Source organism: Cnephaeus nilssonii, assembly GCF_951640355.1.
Source record: "Cnephaeus nilssonii genome assembly, chromosome: 4".
Lineage (NCBI taxonomy): Eukaryota > Metazoa > Chordata > Mammalia > Chiroptera > Vespertilionidae > Cnephaeus > Cnephaeus nilssonii.
This window is the reverse complement of record NC_137075.1, coordinates 20,339,250-20,359,935: the sequence shown is the minus strand read 5'-3', so window position 1 is coordinate 20,359,935 and position 20,686 is coordinate 20,339,250. Positions and strand designations below refer to the sequence as shown.

General features: G+C 42.0%; 1 protein-coding gene across 1 annotated transcript in view; it reads right to left on the bottom strand.

Annotated features, from left to right (window-relative positions):
• Nucleotides 1–20,686, bottom strand: part of SLC25A21 (solute carrier family 25 member 21) — a 514,916-nt gene that overhangs the window by 2,459 nt on the left and 491,771 nt on the right. The window contains exons 8-9 of the mRNA XM_079767470.1: nt 1,818–1,999; nt 885–937 (exon numbers count right to left, since the gene is read on the bottom strand). Of these exons, the coding sequence (XP_079623596.1) occupies nt 885–937; nt 1,818–1,999 (235 nt within the window). The remainder of the gene's footprint in view (nt 1–884; nt 938–1,817; nt 2,000–20,686) is intronic.

The window sequence follows — 20,686 nt, the reverse complement described above, 5'->3', positions numbered from 1 at the left end:
TTTAAGGGTAAATGTGCACACGTGTGAGTACGGTAAGAGAGGAGGACGTTGCTGTTAACAGAGGACTAGGACAAGGAGAGAGGGGAGGAGGAGGGGAGGGTTCTAGGAAACATTACCAGGATGTCTAAGTAGGTGAGTGTGGCCTGGTTTAAAAAAAAAAAAAAAAGTGTATACTTCCGTACTTCACAAGGTTGCTTATAATCCAAGACTATTTGCCCAGGCGGTTGAGTCTGTAGCAGTTATTTTCTTATCTATTTACATAGAGGCAGCTGACTCTCCCTGAGGGAATGGCAGCCGGTGTTTGTGGGCTGGTGTCCTGAGGTAAGGCCCTGAGCCAGGAGCCTCCACCACCAGGCAGAGACCAGGAAGGTGCGCCAGGCTGCACCTCACCACTCCCCAGAGGTGACTGTGAAGACAAGTGGCTCTTGCTGCTCATGGAGGCAAGGCTGCCTCCTTTTCTCTTTTTGAAATGAAATGGAGGCAGGAGCAAGAAGAAGGAGCACCGGGAAAATTTTATCGGGCTGGTCCCTCACCCACTGAAAATCCTCCCCTTCAGTCAGAAGCCAGCGTGTATGTACTTGGGTGTTCACTCAAACACCAATGGGCTGTGGATCCTTTCCTATTGACTTAAGCTGGGCTTTGGCTTCTATCAGCCTCCAGCAAGGCCAAAAAATAGTACCTTATAAACAAAGGTAGAACATTTCTAATGGACACAGTAAGTATTTTGAACACTCATAGGCAACTCTATATCCTCAAGATTTCTGCCTTTCACAGTGGAATAAACTTTTATTGTGTTGCTATTAGACACAAATAAAATTAAAAAAAAAAAGAGACACTAGAAATTAATAAAGAAGGAAGGATATAAGTAATAAACACATATTTACCTGGTCCAAGCCTCATAATCTTGGGAAGCAGGCCTTTGTACAAAGCTAAAATCCTATAAGCGAAAAGGAAAAAAAGCAACATTCTTTTTTTGAAAATAAAATGGAGTTGTACCTCAGCTCTACTGAAATGCTAACTCGGCATTTATTTAAAAAATATTTATTTGAAATTATCTTGCTAAATAGTCTCTGCAACAAATTGGACAAGGGGAAAGAGTCCATTAACTCTTCATTATCCAAGCTATGCTGGTCTTGTCCAGTCAGAAATATTTTCATCACATGATGGTTTTTGCTTTCAAGACAGGCCTTACTTATGTATATGGACAAAGTGACTTCTATAATTGAATTTAAAAGACCAAAAACTCAGTCTTCACATAAGGGAATATGATGCAGTTTTGATCAAAATAATAAAAATCACTTGTTTACTTAGAATAAGACTTGGGTGAGGCGGGATCAAGAGACAAAAGTAAGACTTAAAATTTTTTTGACCAGCAGAATAAGGCACATATTTTAAAATTTTAAAAGAAAGATACTTTCACAGAACTCTCATGTTTAATTGTCCCAGGAGAATATGATTAGGTGACATTTTGATTAGATTTACAGACAGAAGACAATGATTCCCTTGCCCATGTGTTAATAGGGCATACGATATGCAGTAACATTTTACGCAAACTGGCAAGCAAAAAGTCATCTTAGCATTCTAAGGCAAAAATGCAGCATCTCGTATAGTGGTGGCTCACGGTTCTTGATGGTATAAGAATGTTCTGCCAACCTCTCATTATTGCATTATCTGGCAAAGTTTGTCATCTATTTCCCAGAGCTTCTCAGACACACCCCCAATTTAGGAGGGCTTAATGGCTCTCATCATAATGGAAGTATAATATGGTTTGGACAATCCTTGAGGGTTGCTCATTTATTAAGTTAAGAATGTGTTACCCTTCTTCCTGATAGACTGTGGCCATTGTTTTAAAACAGGTTCTGTACTTGATCTCTCCAGGAACTGGCTGAGGCCCTTGAATCCTACTTTTGGCAACATCAAAAGGGATGTTAATGACTGAGGCTATTGTGCCTGAGAGAAGACCAATCCCAAATTTTCTCAAAAACTCCAAGGTTGGATCCTAAAAGAAAAAGAAGAATACCATAACAGAAAGGGAAGCGGAAGCCCCTAAATCGGTTAAACACTAAAGCAATATATATTTAAGCAGAGCACTGCGCTCCCCGGCACCCTCCTGCTATTCCAGCGGAACACATTAGGACTTCCTAGGCTGGAACTTGTTTTCTTGACAATCCCATTGGCTATGTTTTTACACATGGTCTAAATTGCTGAAGTACACATTTCCTCACACAGGATTTATAAACACAGTTCATAAAGAAAGACTGGTATGGCATATGGGGATGATTTGTATAATTGGGCTTCACAATGTACTTAGTATTACTGTATCAAAACAGGAGAAATCCAAGCACACTATTAGCTAATTGGCCAGAATATTTTACAAATGACAGCAACTTCCACCATGAAGCCTACTAAAATGCTCATTTGTGTGTGGACCCCCAAACGTTAAATTAAATCAAGGCTACTCTCGGTCTGCTTCTATTCCCCTCCAGGTTTTTTGCATTTATTTTCACGTGTAGCTGATCCACTGTACTGAGAAGTGCTAGCTTCCTGTTATTAACAAACCAACTTGGGGAGGCCGCAAAACAGCCTGTGATATTCTGTGCATTATAAACAGTAGTAAGTCACTGGACTAATTGGCTAAAGAATTTACAACCTATTGTTCCCGAATCTTATTCTTCCTTCTTAACAAAGGAAGAAAAGGAGAGAGACAGAGACAGAGACACAGAGAGAGGCTGAAGGGTGGGGGCGGGGGAGGGAGAGAGAGAGAAACATTTCTTCTTTCCATTTAAATTTAAGTCTTTACCAGTTACTTTGGTCTGATTTGATTTTCCACCCCTCCCTGCTCTGCTCTCTGACATCAAAGTATTTAATTAGGTCTTATGTGGGAGTCACTTTTCCTTCAGCTTATTTTCGTGCCCAGTGAGCTCACATTATGCTTTGTTATAATGAATTTTCTGGGAAGTCCTCATTATGTTTTCAGACTCAGTTCTTGCCCTGAAGACAGGTCACCTCACATACCATAAGCTGCTGGCAGAGACCCCCCATCTGTCCCCTACCCTCTCTTTTGGTCAATACGTATTTCAGAAGTGTCTTTACAGAGGAACAATTCAGGTTATGCCACGATACTATTTTATCCAGCAGGAGAACTAAAAGGGGGAAACATTTCTGCTTAATTAAAAAAAAAAATCAAATCTGAGCACTGCATGCTTCTAGTTCTATGCAAGAAGAAAACTTCTGAAGCTTTGAAATTTTCGACTGAACCAAGAGCCAGATGCCATCACAGGAACTCCTATGAGGCTAGATATAAAAAGTGAGAGGTTCGGTAATAATTCTTGGATCCAGGCCATACAGGTGCCGGTAGGTTTAAAGGGATTTAAAAATCAACAGGGTGTTTCAACAGGAAAAACAATGCAGTGAGTGCAGTGTGAGTGAGGTGTGTTTAAATAATCCCCTTCCCCTCACTTTTTCTCTTTACAAGGAGAGAAAAATGCCTTTATGTTACCCTTCTCCATTATGGCACAGAAGCGGAACTGGAGCTCCGGAGGGCAGTGGATTCAGGACCAGCTCTGGCTGTCTGACCTTGCCCAAGTCCCACAGAGCCCGGAGTATAGAAGGAATGTTTTTAAAACCTGCCTTACCTTTGAACTGCATGACATTTCTGAGAAATAAAAGCAATAATAGCAATAAAAGTCCTATGGGTGTTGTACAGCCTGGCAGAAAATGGGTAGTGGTATTCTGAAGCCTGTTTTCTAAAGACTGAAAGCATCCTGTAATAAGACTCTCTCATGGTGTCTCTCAACCTACATTGAGCTCCCAGCTCTCTTTCTATTTCAGTTGAGGACAAGAGTGAAAAAGGATGGTTTGAATGCACATTGTCCTGGGAAGTTCAGGGAACTTGTCCAACATCCAGCCTCTCCTGTCTCCTGATGTGTTTGCTGAGGATGAGAATTGAAGGTGAAGGTCCTGGTGCTTGAGACATTGTTGGAGACCAAAACCTAAAGTCTTCAAGCCATCATAGTATCCACTGGCACTATGTCCTGACTCTGTGTTTTCTATACATTTCCCACAGTAGTTCCCAAATCCAGCTCTGCATCGGAATCACCTGGGGGCTTTTCAAAATATGGACACCTGGGCCCAACCTCCAACCTACATTGAGTTCCCAGATCAGATTCACCTGGAAAAGTGCCTAAAAGTTGTTTAAAAGACTTCTGAAGCTGCTAGGCTGAGCATCCATGTCTGGAATCACTGGTTTTGATATTTCATGCAGGCAAAGCAGATGGTCAGTTGCTCTCCTCTGGGCATTCTAGGAAGGAGAAGTCTTCTTGGGATGGCCAAGAGGTATCCCTTGCCACCTGGACAGTCCCTTCCTCTGAGACCGTGGTCTGCTTTACGTACCAACTTGGCCTGGGGGAGCCCGCCCAGCTCGCCTCAGCTTTCTTTGCTACATGTGGTCTACCATCCTGAAATGAATGCAGCCTCTCAAATGCCTCTCTTCTTCGTCCCCTCCAAGCTACTCCCACTTCTCTGGCTTTAGCTCAGATCCCCATCACCTTCACCAGGTCTTGCTTTCTCCGTGCCCTCTATTGTCTATTCTTCTCAGTGCCACCAGGAGTCTATGTTTATAAAAACAGAGCTGCTTTGGGTATCTTTATACTCAGAGACCTCAATTCTTCCCCACTGCGTGGAGAGGAAAGCAAAGCTCCCCACTTGGCCTTTGGGTTCTTTCCTACAATACGCTTCCATCTTATCTTTGTGGCCTTAAGTTCTAAACCTTCACCCCCAAACCCATACTATGGTCACAATGGCTAAATCATAATATCACAAATTTATACCAAGCTTTTTTCTAATTCCATGCTTTTCTTCAGACTGTCCCCACAGCCTAGAATGTCCTTCTCCATCATATTCACCTACAGCAGGGTCCAGCTTAAATCTCACATTGCCCAAGAGACTTTTACGGATCCCTGTCAACATTGATTTCTCCTTCTCTTGTACTCCTGAAACACTGTGTGAATAATCATTGTCCTTGTTATGGTTCAATTTGTGTTTGGTTTATTTTTCCTGTACCTGTCTTCTTTGTTGGACGGTGAGTCAGCACAGCATAGAAGCATGTATTATTCCTCTTTATGTCATCTCTTGCACAGTGTATACAGTAGGAACTAAATAAATGTCTGCTGATTAGCCTATCATCATAGTTACTTATTTTTACAGAAACAATGAGAATTAAACTTAATCTTTAATCACTATTTCTCAAGACTCAGTGTCTTTTAGTCTGGAAATGAACCCCTATTAGAATTTTACATTTCTGTCTTTCTGTCCAGAGGCATTAGTATGGGGACATGAGAAGACATCGGGCAAAGTGGAGTATTTGAGGATAAATGAATTATTGAGAGTCTCAGGTCACAGAGCCAGGCCTGGGGCTTACTAGACCCCATTGCTCAGTGACTCACAGAAGGAACCATAATATGGCAGACTGACCAGAGTTTAGCAAAAGAATGCAATGGGCACAGAGTAGATCTTGTAATATTACTCTCTGGGCTCTTCTTTCTTACACTTCCTGGTTTTCCCCCTAGTAGCGAGAGGCACCCATTTGCCTCAAGAATGAGGATTGTTGTAGCAGGATGACAAAGAGAGAGAAAAAGGTAACATTCGTTGTTTTGGTTTTCAAATTAGGCTCTTCCATGTATTAATCAGTTAATTTTCATAATCTTTGAGATAAGAATTATTACTATTATTCCTATCTTACAAATAAATATACTTAACCAAAGGTTAAAGCATGAGAAGGGAATTTGAGTAAACTCGAGACTGCCTAGGGCATCCTTTTTTTACTGATACTTCAGAGGGTCAGCGGGTGGGCTGGTGGAGGCGGTGCCAAGAGCCTCCTGGAATTATAAGCAATGTGTAAATGGGCTTTTCTGGAGAGAGTGTCTATAGATTTTATCAGGCTCATAAAATTTAAAAACAACTTCATGAAACCATTTCCCCAACCAATAAATTTAAAAAGTAAGAAAAGGGCAGTGCAGAGTAGAAAACATGGGGGCTGAACATAGGAAGCCTTCATTTTTACGGGGTTATCAGGCAGTTCACGTTAGTGAAAAGATTTCTGCCCATGTTTCGCTCTGGAGTCAGATTACTCAGACTTCAACTATATCTACGACCCCAGTGGTTCTCAAAGTGTGGTCCCCAAAACACCATTATCGGCATCATGTGGGAACTCATTAGAAATGAATATTGGGGTTCTACTCCAGGCCTACTGAATCCAAAACTCTGGGGCTAAAGCACAGCAGTCTGTGTAAACAGCCCTCCAAATTATTCTGATGGATGCTAAAGCCTGAGAACCACTGCTTAACTGAAATTATGGTCCATCTCCTTGGATCCTTGGACCCAATAAGTGATGCTCCAAGAGGCTCTGGATGTGCTGGGAAGCATTTAAAGATTTCTTTGGTGGGAGCAAGGCTTTGTTTCTTTAAGGCTGTAGAACTAAAAGCAATGCTGTTAACTGTTTAACCTCTCCTATTCCCAGCTCAGTCCAAAGCAAGAATGCACACATCTGTGAAGTTGTTGGGCCTCAGTGATACTTATCACATAGTCTGGGTCATTCTGTGCTGGCTATCAGAAAATCACTCCCACATTACTGTCAACATGATAGCAACAAATAACAACAACAAAAAATTAATAGCAAAATAAACTGGAGCCATAAAATAATACACATGTAATGGTATCTGTATTATTTTTCAAAATTTTCATTATGAGAAATAATGGTACTGTTATTAATATTTAGTTATTATAAAAGATAATGTAACATACAAAAATATTCAAGACATATATATTATGTAAGAACCCTAGGAATTAGGTATATAACAGCATTGTACAGACAAAGACATGAAAAAAGTCGAAGACATGAGTTAAGTCCAAGATCACACTGGTTATAAGAGGTAGAGCCTGGATTTGAACTCAGGTTCATCTGACTCCCAATAATATGCGCTTAATCATTACATCATATTGCTTTTCATCCATAATTCAACAGATATTTATTGGATATCTATATATGCCTGGTCCTACCCTGGGTGCTAGAGTTGAGTGTGAAGGTAAATGGTCCAGAGAGGAGGTGGATGTGGGTGTATAATCAAGTATCACAGTACAATGTAATGAATACTAAAGTGGAAGAATGAATAAAGTGCAGGGGAAACATGCAGTGGGGAGAAGGAAGTTACTCCTGGACTTTCACTGTCAGTGTCCTGTGAGAAAGTACCTAGCTTCTGCCTCTTAAAAATGTGGTCATGCCCAGCAGATGTGGCTCAGTGTTGAGCACCGACCTATTCCTGGTCAGGGCATGTGCCTGGGTTGTGGGCTCCATCCCCAGTAGGGGGTGTGCAGGAGGCAGCGGATCAATGATTCTCTCTCATCATTGATGTTTCTATCCCTCCCTCCCTCTCTCTTCCTCTCTCTAAAGTAAAAAACGAACAAAACAACACACACAAAAACAACAACAAGACACATAGTCACTTGGGTGCTCAGGAAGTCAAGAGAAGACATCTCATTATTACAAGTCACCATGCATTAGCTGAATGGCTGGCCCTCTGGCCTTGAGAATCATGTTACCTGGAATATTATTTTTCCCTTTCCAGTAGTTCATTTTAAAACTGTAAAAGATGATGATGATGATAATGCTAAGACACTCACTATGTGCCAGGCTCTTTGTTAAGCACTTTCTATATATTGAAGACTCACAACATCCCTAAGCAGATGAGGTAATTGAGGCTTACAGAAATGTCCTACCTTCAAGGGGATATAATTTTGAGTTAGTCAAAAGAGAGCCAAGATTTCATTATTTAGAAGTGAAGAAGCCAAAATATTGAGGAGCCCTGAGACTGTCAGGTATCAACTAGTAAAACTAAAGGTATATGTTTGCCTTTCAGGACTGTAGTCTAATTCAACATCCAAGGAGATCATCTGTCAGTATGTACAAGGGAAGACTTAAGTGGTAGAAAATAAAACCCTAGTATCACAAGGTTAAAAGTGACCTCAGAATGTCACCTAACCGAAGGAGTGACATCAGCAGGACGGCAGAGTAAGGAGCCTTGGGCCCTCTTTCCTCCCACAAACACACTGATTCAGTAACGAGTCATGAACAAATTCTCTATGTGAGAAATCTAAACATTAGTTGAAAGTTTCCTGTACCCTGGGTGAACACAAAACTAGACTCATGGACATTCCCACCAGAGTTTCCTCCCCCAGTGTAGTGCCATACAATCAGGAAGACTTTCTAGTTCCCAGCTTCTCCCAGGGGAGGGAAGAAATTGGTTTGCATGTCCAGCACCTCAACTTTTCCGAGGAGATTGCCCAAAGGGCTGGCTTCTGTATTGCCAGGCTTGGAGCTCTGATGGGTTCAGCACAGCGTAGCCACTGGCGGGAGAATGGAGATGACGACATGGGCTGGTAGATGGCAGAGGCCCTTCCCACTGCTTAACACAGAGTAAGAGGATAAAAATCCCAGCTTGCAGCTTCCCTGTTGGGAGGCAAAGAGTTGCTCTGTGCACCCAATACCCCAACTTTTCTGGGACTTCCCAAAGAAATGGCATCTTTCTTTCCAGTTTTGAAGTCCTGATGGGACCATTGCAATCTAGTCACCTGGGGGAGCACTGAGATGGAGGTTTGGACTGGTAGACATTATAGCTCTCCCCTTGCTCAGAACAGAGTGAGCAGACAAAAAACAACAGCTTCCTGCTTCTCCCTTAGGGAGGGAAAGAGTTGGCACAGTCAGACTGAATCGAGAGGATCTTCTCCTTAATGAAGATTTTCTCCTGTATGAGGCCAGTCCATGAAGAATGAGAAAGATGCCTGCCTTTTCTAATGTATATATACCAATACAGAGAGACACAAAGGACCAGGAATAGTCAAATCAATCCTGAGAAAGAAGAATAAAGCTGGAGGTATCACACTTCTTAATTTCAAAATATATTACAAAGCGACAGTAATCAAAACAGTATTACACTGGAATAAAGACAGATGTATAGACCAATGCAACAGAACAGTAAGGCCAGAAATAAATCCAAGCACATATGGTTAGCTGATCTTGAACAAGGGTACCAAGAATACAAAATGAGGAAAGGATAGTCTTCAACAAATGGTGCTGGAAAAACTGGATATCCACATACAAAGGAATGAAATTGAACCCTCATCTTACAACATACACAAAAATCAACTAATACATAAAAATGAATCAAATACTTAAACATAAGACCTGAAACCATAAAACTCCTAGAGAAAAACATGAGAGAAAAGCTTCATGATATTGGTCTTGGCAATGATTTCATGAATATAACACCAAAAGCACAGGAAACAAAAACAAAAATAGACAAGTGATACTATGTCAAACTAAAAGCTTCTGAATAGCAAAGGAAACAAGAGTAAAAACGTAACCTGTGCAATGGGAAAAAATATTTGCACACCATATATCTGATGAGGCATTAGTATCTAAAACATATAAGGGAAAATAAAATAAAATATATAAGGAACTCCTCCTCAACTCAATACCAAGAGAACAAATAGCAAGATGTAAAAATAGTTAAAAGACTTGAATAGATATTTCTCCAAAGAAGACATACAAATGGGCAACATGTATTTGAAAACTTCTCAATGTTACAAAGCACTTGGGAAATGTATGTCAAACCACAATGAGATATCACTTCTTATCTCTCAGAATGGCTATTATTAAAAAACAAAAGACAACAAGAGCTGGAAAGGATGTAGAGAAATTGGAACCCTGTATATTGTTTGTGGGAATGGAAAATGGTGTAGCCCCTATGGAAAACAGTATGAAAGCTTCTCAAAAATGAAAAATAGAACTATCATATGATTTAGCAATCCCACTTCTGGGTATTTATCCAAAAGAATTGAAATCAAGATTTAAAAAAGATATCAGCAACTCCTATGTTCATTGCAGCACTATATCCAAGGTATGGAAACAACCTAAATGTCCATTGACAGATGACTAGATACAGAAAATGTGATATACACACACAATGGAATACTATTCATCTTTAAAAAGGAGAAAATTCTGCAATATGTGACAACATGGATGAACCGTGAGGACACTATGCTAAGTGAAATAAGCAAACCACAGAAAGACAACATGTGGGAAATCACAGAAATTCCACTTATATGTGGAATCTAATAGTCAAATTCATAGAATCAAAGAGTGGAATGGGTAGCCAGGGGCTGGGGAAGGGGAAATGGGGAGTTACTAACCAATTGGCTGAAGTTTCATCTATATAAGATGAGCAAACTCTAGTGACATTGTACCAATAGTCAACAATAACATACACTTAAAAATTTGTTGAGAGCAGATCTCATATTAAGTGTTTTTACTATCCTACATAATAAAAAGGTACTATGCAAATTCATCACTCCGCTACGCCCACGATTGGGCCGGCTGGAGGCGTGGGGGGCGGGACTCAGGGTGGCCGATTGGCTGGCAGGAGGAGCGGGGGGCGGGGACGGCCGGTGCTGAGGAGGGACCTATGGGGTCGGCGGAAGGAGCGGGTGGTAGTTGACCACCAAGGGCATCTGAGCAGCCGGATGCAGAGCTCGGGTCCATGTTCTCCAGGTTGGCCTCCGTGGGGTCCGCGTCGCACCCATAGTGGCCGTGTGGGGACGCTGGCATCGTAGCCCCAGCAAGGAGGCCAGCTTCCCAAGCCAGGCTGCGGAGGGAGGGAGGGCCTCTGGGCTGGGAGCACTCCCCCACCCCAGCGGACAGGGCTCAGCAGCAAGCAAGCAGCAGAGAGCTACCAGCGGTGGTGAGTGTGGTAGCCTGGCTTCCAAGAGGCTGGCTTCAGCTGCTGTGGCCTGCGCTGAGGTGGCTGGTGGTGGGAGCAACTGCGGGGGCGAATCCGAGGCTGGGGCACTGGGAGACGTGGGACTGCAGCCCAGAAGGCGAGGCTCCGGAGGACCTGGTCACCGACCCCCGGCATTGAAGCTGCCTCCTACAAGGTGTATCCTAGCCTAGGTGTGTGGGAAGCAGGTTCAGGAACCTCTCCCTTTGCGGCGCCAGAGCCCAGGCCTGCCAGTGCCCCAGAGGAGACCCCCACCAGGATCGGGGGCGTGACCAGTCTCCAAACCAGGGCGGCCATTAGCCCAGGCCTGCCAGCACCCCAGAGGAGACCCCCGCCAGGACCGGGGGCGTGACCAGCCTCCAAACTGCCAGTGACCCTAACCCAGGCTGGCCAGCACCCCAGAGGAGACCCCTGCCAGGATTGTGGGCGTGACCGGCCTCCAAACCACCAGTGACCCTAACCCAGGCCGGCCAGCACCCCAGAGGAGACCCCTGCCAGGATTGGGGGCGTGACCGGCCTCCAAACCGCCAGTGACCCTAACCCAGGCTGGCCAGCACCCCAGAGGAGACCCCTGCCAGGATCGGGTGCGTGACCGGCCTCCAAACCGCCCGCAGCCCTAGCCCAGGCCTGCCAGCACCCCAGAGGAGACCCCTGCCAGGGCCGAGGCTCAGGCAGCCATTATCAGCTGCGAAGCGCTGAGGCTCAGGCCAGCAGTGGCAGCAGCATTGGGGTTATGGGGGTGGTGCCTCCAGAGGGAGGCCAGACTGGGGGCCAAGGCACAGGCAGTGTGAGGTGATCAGGCTGATAGGGGAGGGCAAGGTAGGGGCAATCAGGCTGGCAGGAGATCAAGGTAGGGGTGAGCAGGCAGGCAGGCAGTGGGGTTAGGGGTGAGCAGGCAGGCAGGCAGGTGAGTGGTTAGGAGCCAGTGGTTCCGGGTTGTGAGAGGTATGTCCAACTGCTGGAAGTTGGACATCCCCTGAGGGGTCCCAGATTGAAGAGGGTGCAGATTGGGCTGAGGGGCACCCCCCCCCCCCAGTGCACGAATTTCGTGCACCGGGCCTCTAGTAATAAAATAAAAGAATTTTTAAAATTGATGAAAAAAATGTCACCTAGCCCAAATAAAATGTTTAAGATGGATCACATATTAATTATATAAATGGATATTAATGTTGATGAAAAAATCTATAGTTATTAAAATTCCAACTGTCATCCATCAAAAACCTTTCTTTGTTCCTAACCCACATTCTTCATGCATAAGCATAAACTATTTTACTATAATTTTGTTTTGCTCAATTGCAAGGGCAATCAACTGTCACCATTCTTGATGTAATCCATCAAGATTTAAAAACCATTATTAAAATAGCCTTTTCTAAATTAAAATGTAAAAGCTATCAAGACTACATTATAAAATTCCCAAAAGCCTCCTAATATTTAAATTAAAAAAAGGGGGTGATAGTAGAAGAATATCATGTAAGGGAAAATATCCTGTAAGTAAATTACATCTAGAAAATTTTTACTTTAGAAAATTAGGTTAATCTGTAATGCTAACAGCAAGAAACCCATGAAGAACACACATGGTGTCAAAACAAGCCAGAGGAAAATCATTTGGGCAAAAAAAAAAGAAAAAAAAAAAAAAAAAGAAAAAGGACCCCAAGTCAAATTTATAGAAAATATTCCTTTATTAACTTTTGGTCGAGAATATATTTGTATATTTTCAGAAAATAACTCCAAGACCATGTGGATTCCTGTAATAGAGAGGAATTGACAGGACTGCTCCAGCCATGAAGACAGAAGAGAAACAGTCCAGAGATGGAAGACGCTGACAACGCCTTGCCAGACTAGCAGACAGCAGCTGTGCGCCGCTGAAGGATGCCCAGGACCAAACCAGAGACGGTCAGACCTGCATCACTACCATTTGTCCACCACCCAGAACTGAAATATCATTGCTGACATGTACACATAAGGAAATGTTCGACATTAAAATTGGGACTCAAAAGAACTGTTGGCCCAGAAAGAAACTCACTACAGACTGATTCATTTGCCTCTCAGCAAATAACCATTATGGCTTGTCTCATTTGCAGTTCTTATAAGTGTATTTCTTGTATCACATGATCTCATGCATCTAAGGGAAATGATGCACAACATAAGCTGAAGAACAAAAACAGACCCGGTGACAGGGAAGCATCGATCAGACTGTCAAACGTCAGAGGGAAGGCAGGGGAGGGTGGGGTAAGAGGGAAAGATCAACCAAAGGACTTGTATGCATATAAGCCTAACCAGTGGTCATGGACAACAGGGGGGTGGGGGCATACGTGGGGAGGGGTTTGGGATGGGAATAGGGGGATGAGGACAATTATGTGATACCATAACCAATAAAGAAATTTTTAAAAAAAGAAGAAAAGTGATGAATAATAAAACATAAAATAGCCTTTTCTTCCTCATGCTTAAAAACACAGTTTCTTTTAAATATTTATTTCTAAGTAGTACATGTTATTTCCTCATCTACAGATGAGTTTTATTCTTTTCTTTTAAATATTTTCCAATTTTTCTCATAAAATATGGAATTTATAACTAAGCTGGAGCTGAGTAGCCTGAATGTTAAGGCATATTACATGCATTGATAGCAATACAAAATAAAATATTCATAGTTTAAAAAACATAATAATTTCTCTGCAAACATTTTAAGGCTGAGGTTAACATTCCATTTTATAAATGAGAAAACTGAGACAGAGAGAAGGTATAACTTAGCAAAAAGATATGGCTAGTTGATAAGTACCAGGTCTCATATTAGAACTCTCTGGCTGTTTCCACTACATTGTGATGTTTTCGTGAATGCAGAGGTGAAGAGATGTATTTACCAGCCCTCTTCAGGATGGTTGATGTATTTCTCTGACAGGACACATTACTTATAGATTTCCCAAAGCTTAACAAGAGACACTAGTAAGTGATTCTAAAATGTTGGCAGTCATGCTGTTTCACAACTTCTAAAAATTCAATGCAAGGCACCAAGTCATCAGAAATGGGGCCATACAACTCAAGATAATAACATTCAATACAGTAAATATCTGTAACCAATTTAACCATTTAATCCAACTATATAGCCAAGAGTTAAAGACAGCACCAGTAATTTAAGGCCGTGGCACTTAAGGAGTTAATATGCAGAGAGAAAAAATATCTTGATCCAAAAAAAGCATATGCCTCCCTTTTTACCTTCCCTGGCATGGGCTTTGATGCCTTGCTTAGTGAGTGGCCGGCTGGCTGGCAAGCTAGATAAACAGAGAACCTTTGCCCATCTTGCAGGCCGTTGTGATTAAGGTTTGGCGTCTTTAAGAAGACATTCCACACAGAGACATGCCAGAAGGAAGATGGGGAAGTAGGAATTGTTAGTTAGTGAGGACCAGGGGTAAGAGAGAGACGGGCCAGGAAGCCTGATGCTTTCTACCAGGCAACATTGAACAGAGTTCATTGAAAGGAGCGTGGCATGAATATATATATATTAACATATAGTTTTGAATCTTCCTACCTCATGTCAGCCCAAATCACATTTCCTCTGCTCTCTGCAATTCACTCACCTTTTAATTAATCCTGGTACCACAGCAAATCTGAGATCCTCTCTATTTTAGCTTTGCGTCATTTTCACAGAGTTCCTAAAGAACTAACTTGAAATCAGTATATTCTGGTAACTCAACAACCTTAAAATTAGAACAGAGAGAGAAATGTTCTCTGTTCACGACTGGCCGTGGATGATCCTAGATAGATATAAAGTTGCTTTTCAAAAATTGCTAAAATAGACTTGCTATTTGAAGAACTAAAATTATTGTTCAGAAGTAACTGAAAGAGATTGCCATAAATGCTTTGGATAAAAAATCTAAAGACACGATGGTCAAAACTGAAGACTCCTACAAGGAGTCACATGATTTTCAGGGTATCACAAAAACATCTCTTTGCAGAACTCTTATTCTTCTCCTTCTTCCCTGAATGGGTGAGTAGATTGTTTAATGATGAGAATGTCAGATGATTCAAAAAGAATTGAACATTTTAATAAATCTATTACTCAGTAATTAGATTACATATAAACATATGGTCAAACCAATTTTAATAGGCTGTATCACAATTATTTCCCCAATATTACAAATGGTTAGTTTGTGTTAACAGAACACATCAATTCTATACTTAAATTCATCACTATCAATAGTTTGGTGTTTATGATACAGTCCTTCATTTCCTCAAGGCTGTAAGCAAGAGGTGATACAAACATGAAGTCTGTGATATATGAAAAAACTGCAGAAAACCCATTCTAGTAATACATTTTTATAAGTTTCATGTCCTTTTGAATCACCCTTGATTTCAGAAAACCACCTGAAAAAGTCCCCCATGTTATCCTGATTAATAAGACATTGAATTCATAAAATACTGAATGGAGGATGGATGGGAGACTAGATGGAGAACCCTCATCTAGCTGAACAAAATGGTTCTGTAAAAGATGCTTCCATACGGCAGCCTGAGAGGGGCTGGATGAACCTGGTGAAGATGTGGAAGAACTGCTTATTGGATCTGCTGATAACACAGGCTGGGCAGGGAAGCTAGAATGATAGATGAGGGACTCAACATCACCTAAAAATTATCATCACAGGCTCCAGCACTGGACTGAACCCACAGGATTAAATTTAATCATAATGAATACAAACTACACAAGTTCAAGATGAGAGAATCTTGATGTGACTGTTGTTCATGTAATCTTGGATCTTAAATGACCATAAAGATTTCTTTTTTTCTGTATTGATTAAGGTATTACATATGTGTCCTTATCGTAAGGGGGAGAGATCAACCAAAGGACTTGTATGCATGCATATAAGCCTAACCAATGGACACAGACAACAGGGGAGTAAGGGCATGAGTGGGGGGGGGGGCAATCCTACCTAATAATAGACAAATATGCAAATTGACCATACCTCCGACACACCCACAAGCCACGCCCACCATCCAATCAGAGCGAGCATGCAAATTAACCCAAACCAAGATGGCTACAGCCACAGAGAGCAAGGTTTCCTAGGTAACAGAGGAAGCCAAGCTTTCCGCCTGCTCTTGCCAGGCCTAAGCCTCCACTCAAGCTACAAAGTTTCAATTATAGAAGGTAAACAAATTCAAATAAATGGCGGCAGAATGGAGTTTGAGAGAGCAGGCCAGGGTTGCCGCCAGCAACAGGGGAAGCAAAGCTTTCCACACACCCTGGCTGGCCCACCCGCTTAAGGCAACAAAGTTTCAATTATAACCCCAACAGAAATGGCTGCCGGCCTCAGAGGGAGCCCCAGGCTTGGCTCCGCTCCAGGCTACATAGTTTCAATTGTAGAAGGAAAATAAATTCCAGATACCAGGGCCTCCGCTTGGGTTGCCAGGGTTCATGGCTGGCCTGCAAACCACCACAGGCCCCTTGCTCAGGCCACTCCACACCCCAAGGGAACCCCCACCTGATCCAGGACACCCTTCAGGGCAAACCAGCTGGCCCCCACCCATGCACCAGGCCTCTATCCTATCTAATAAAAGAGAAATATGCAGATTGATCATCACTGCAACACAATATAGCTGCCCCCATGTGGTCAAAGATCCTGCCCCCATGTGGACACAGGATGACCACCACAAGATGGCCAGCAGGAGAGGGCAGTTGGGAGGCACCCGGCCTGCAAGGGAGGGCAGTTGAGAAGGAGCAGGCCTGCAAGGGAGGGCAGTTGGAGGTGATCAACCCTGCAGGAGAGGGCAGTTAGAGGTGACCAGGCTGGCAGAGGAGGGAAGTTGGGGGCATACAGGCTGGCAGGCAGAAGCGGTTAGGGGCAATCAGGATGGCAGGCAGGCAAGCAGTTGGGAGCCAGCAGTCCTGGATTGTGAGAGGGATGTCTGACTGCCCGTTTAGGCCCGATCCCACCAGGATCGGGCCTAAACGGGCAGTTGGACATCTCTTGAGGGCTCCCATATTGGAGAGGGTACAGGCTGGGCTGAGGGACAACGCCCCTCTGTGCATGAATTTCGTGCACCGGGCCTCTAGTGGGATGATAAAGACCATAAAAATTTATACATGCCAACATCTAGATGTAAAAGCAACACCCATTCACCCCTCTCCAAAACCCTGACAAATACCCCAAGAATTCATCTCTATCCAATCTTTGGCTGCATTAAGAAAGATGTGTGTTCAGATCACAGGAAGGGTTGATCCTAGCATACTCTGAATTGATCAACTTACAACTGTAGTATTGTGTTTAGTTTAACACTGACATTGACAAATATGATACATTTATAGTGGGAGAGACAGACCTCACAGAGAATGAAAAAACATTTTTGAAGAGGGATCGAGGAACTGTGAATATATTCTGAAGAAGGAATGACTCAAAGGCTCAAGTATCCATACCATTAAAGAATTACAGTACAATGATTAAGAGCATGGGCTCTGGCATCAGATTGCTGGGTTCAATCTTTGACAGGATCTTTAGGAGAGGGCACCAAACTCTGACACTCTTTGTTAAGATACCTTCAAAGCCTCTTAGAGGGCTGAGCCATGCCACATTCACCTTTGTATGTATACTGGGTCTGACACATCATAGGTGTTTAATAAATTCTTTTATCTCTCCCCTATAAAGACATACTACACAAAGAACCAAGGTCTCAGAAGCAATTACAAAGGAGGTAAATACACACACCTGGTAATAACCACAAGGCAAATAATAGCCACTCAGCATTGCCTGCCCCACAGCGGGCAATGGTCATCATGGAAATGATGTGGTGTATTGAAATCACAGTTGTCTCCTGGTAACTGAACAAGGAGGCAGCCTGAGTGAAATTGAACTGCTTTTTTGTTTTAAAGAAGAAATTTGCATTTAAGATATTGTAAGTTATAATGGGTCGAAGTCAACTAGGAGTAGAGTCTGATCTCGATATATCTTTCATTTTTCTCTAATCTTGGCTCTCTCTCTCTCTCTCTCTCTCTCTCTCTCTCTCTGTTGTTGTTCAAAAACTTTGAAAAAAGTATTTCCCCCCTGATGTCATGGTATCTTACTATTTATCTCCCTTTGAAAATACCTGTTTTTGAAGCTTAAGGAAAAAATACATTTGTTTCCACTTCACAGCTATCAGAAGAATCTATTACAGTGTTTGTTTTTTCTTTGTGTGAGATAATTTGGGGAAATGCTAGCTCCTCACTCCACAGAAGGTCACTAACTAAAATGAGATGGTTTAATTGATAAGCATTCTTTAAGGAATGTGGAGTATTCCCAAGATCCTATCCTTGCAGGGCTCTGGGCTTTGGAGTGAAATCAAAGTCTTGTTAAAAGCCCAGCATCTAATTGTAGCCATTCAGAAAATAGCCACAGAAATCTCTTCCCCTCCTAAGCTATCTGTTCTTTAAAGTGTTGTGAAATGTAAAATAATTTTAAAGGTCTTCCTGCTTAGCTCAAATTATAAAATACATACCATGTCAAAATGAGTTGGTTGCAGTCACAATAGTTATCACTTGATTATTATATATATAATAATCAAGTGATAACTATTGATATATACACTGAGTGGCCAGATTATTATGATCTCTGAATGCATAATAATCTGGCCACTCAGTGTATATCCTATATAATAAAAGGCCAATATGCAAATTGTCCCCTCGACCAGGAGTTCGACCAGCAGGCAGGCCGGCCAACCGCCCATGTTCCCTCCCCCTGGCCAGGCTGGCCGGACGAATTCATGCACCGGGCCTCAAATACACACACACACACACACACACACACACACACACACACACACTGAGTGGCCAGATTATTATGCATTCAGAGATCATAATAATCTGGCCACTCAGTGTATATACATCTCTGTCTCTCTTATCATTTTTTATACACACACACACACACACACACACACACACACACACATATATATATATATATTTATATTTATTTACATGGGTAGATAATGCCTTTTGACTGAGTATTATCATACAAAATGCAGGAAAGTATTAATATATTTCCTTGGGAACCCAGTAGAATTTTTCTGTTTTGGTGTGCTTTATCTATTCCTTGCCTCAATAAAGGCACTGACCCCAAGGAAAACTAACAAACTGGGTTCCGAAAAGAAAATTCTAAAGGTTGAGAAGTCAGGGCAGACACACAGATGCTTTGAAATGGAGGTAGGCACATGATTAAGAAGAAGTCTTTGAACCAAGTTTATTTCATGAGATTCTACTTCTAGACTTCTACAAATGAAACTTTCCCATGCCAATTTAGTTCCACTTATGTAATATGTTTGTTTGACACAACTCTTCAATTAAATCCATTAAGGAGGAGTCAACTGCCTTGCTGTTACTTGTCTAAAAAATTCTGGCCCAGTTACCATCTGCAACCTCCATTGCCTCCTTTTCCCCATGCTTCACCATACACCAGTTACACTCATTCCTTATCATCTCCCAGCTTCCCCAAGCCTCTTTCTGCTTCAAGGGAGTCACACATCTGTTCATCCTCTTCCTCTTGGCTTGGCTAATCTTCATCCTTGAGTCCCAGCCTACCCATCACCCTTCCCACCAGGGGTCTAGATTAGGATAGAGGTTATAAATTCCCACAGCTTTAGTTGTCTTTCATGGTACTTAACATGTTTGCCATGACTCAGTTCCCTGTGCAATGACTTGTTTATTGTCTGTCTCCTCTGTTGGTCTATAAACCCCATTAAGGCAGAAGCAGTGCTGACACTTAGCAAGATGGTACCCAGCACATGGTAGATGTGCCATGAATACTTTTGGAATGAATGAATAGAAGGAACCCACTGAGAACCTAAGCTACTTGCACCTCATTTCCATTAACTTGGGTGGTGCCTGACTGGAAAATGTTGCCTGAAGTTTATTTAAGGAAGTGTCTGAACCCCTGCCCCCCCTTCGTCTCTGCCCTCCCCATATTCCTCCTTCCCAACACCCCCTCCCCTCCCCAGGGAGTCTGTGGAAACTGCCAATGAAAGATACTGCTTTTTACTGTAGAATCTTGTCACATATCCTGGAATTTTATAGATAATATATAGTTTTACTCCACTGGTCACCAGAAAGGAGAGCTGTTCTTAATGAAACTTTAATGCTCTTGCCCTTCCCATTACCGGATGATTGGTAAAACTGATGATCGAGTAAGAGAGAATCAGAAAAATAAATGGTCATAAATTAAATCCTACTATGATCCAATTCTACTGAGATTCTTCTTTTCAAAATACAAACAGCTCTGTCTACATTCTCCACTTGAATCCAAAGGTGTATTTTTCATTCAGCTTAGTGCGCACCTTAGGGAAGGATATAGCTCTAAATTAAGAAACGAATACATTTCCACATTTCTTCTGATAAATTGAAGTGGGTCTGGCACCACCCTCAGGCTTTTTACAGAATTTACAAAACAAAGAAAATGTTAAAAATCAAGAGAAAAAAATTTGCATTTCAAAAAGGCAATCTTTTATGAATATTACCTCAAGAGAAAATAAAATATGTTTGACTTAAATGCTGTCTGTAGTAAAATGACCACAGGGACAGGTTTAAATGGTGTATTAAGTAAGAAAGATTGAACCTATGAAAAATTGTTCTCTCCTAGAATATTTCTAACCCACACATGTAATATATATCATGGCAAAATACAACACAAAAGGTCTATTGTTTTGGCAAAATAACCTACAAACATGCTTAATTAGTTTACATGCAAACTAAAAGAACAGTTTATCCTGTTGACAGTCATGAGTGTTAGATAGTAATTTTGACCATTATTACTATTTTACTTATGGAAACGTATGAAAAACAGAAAATATGGAACTAGAGGACAAAATTATTAAAGACATGCAACATTTAAATCTCATCTGTGTGT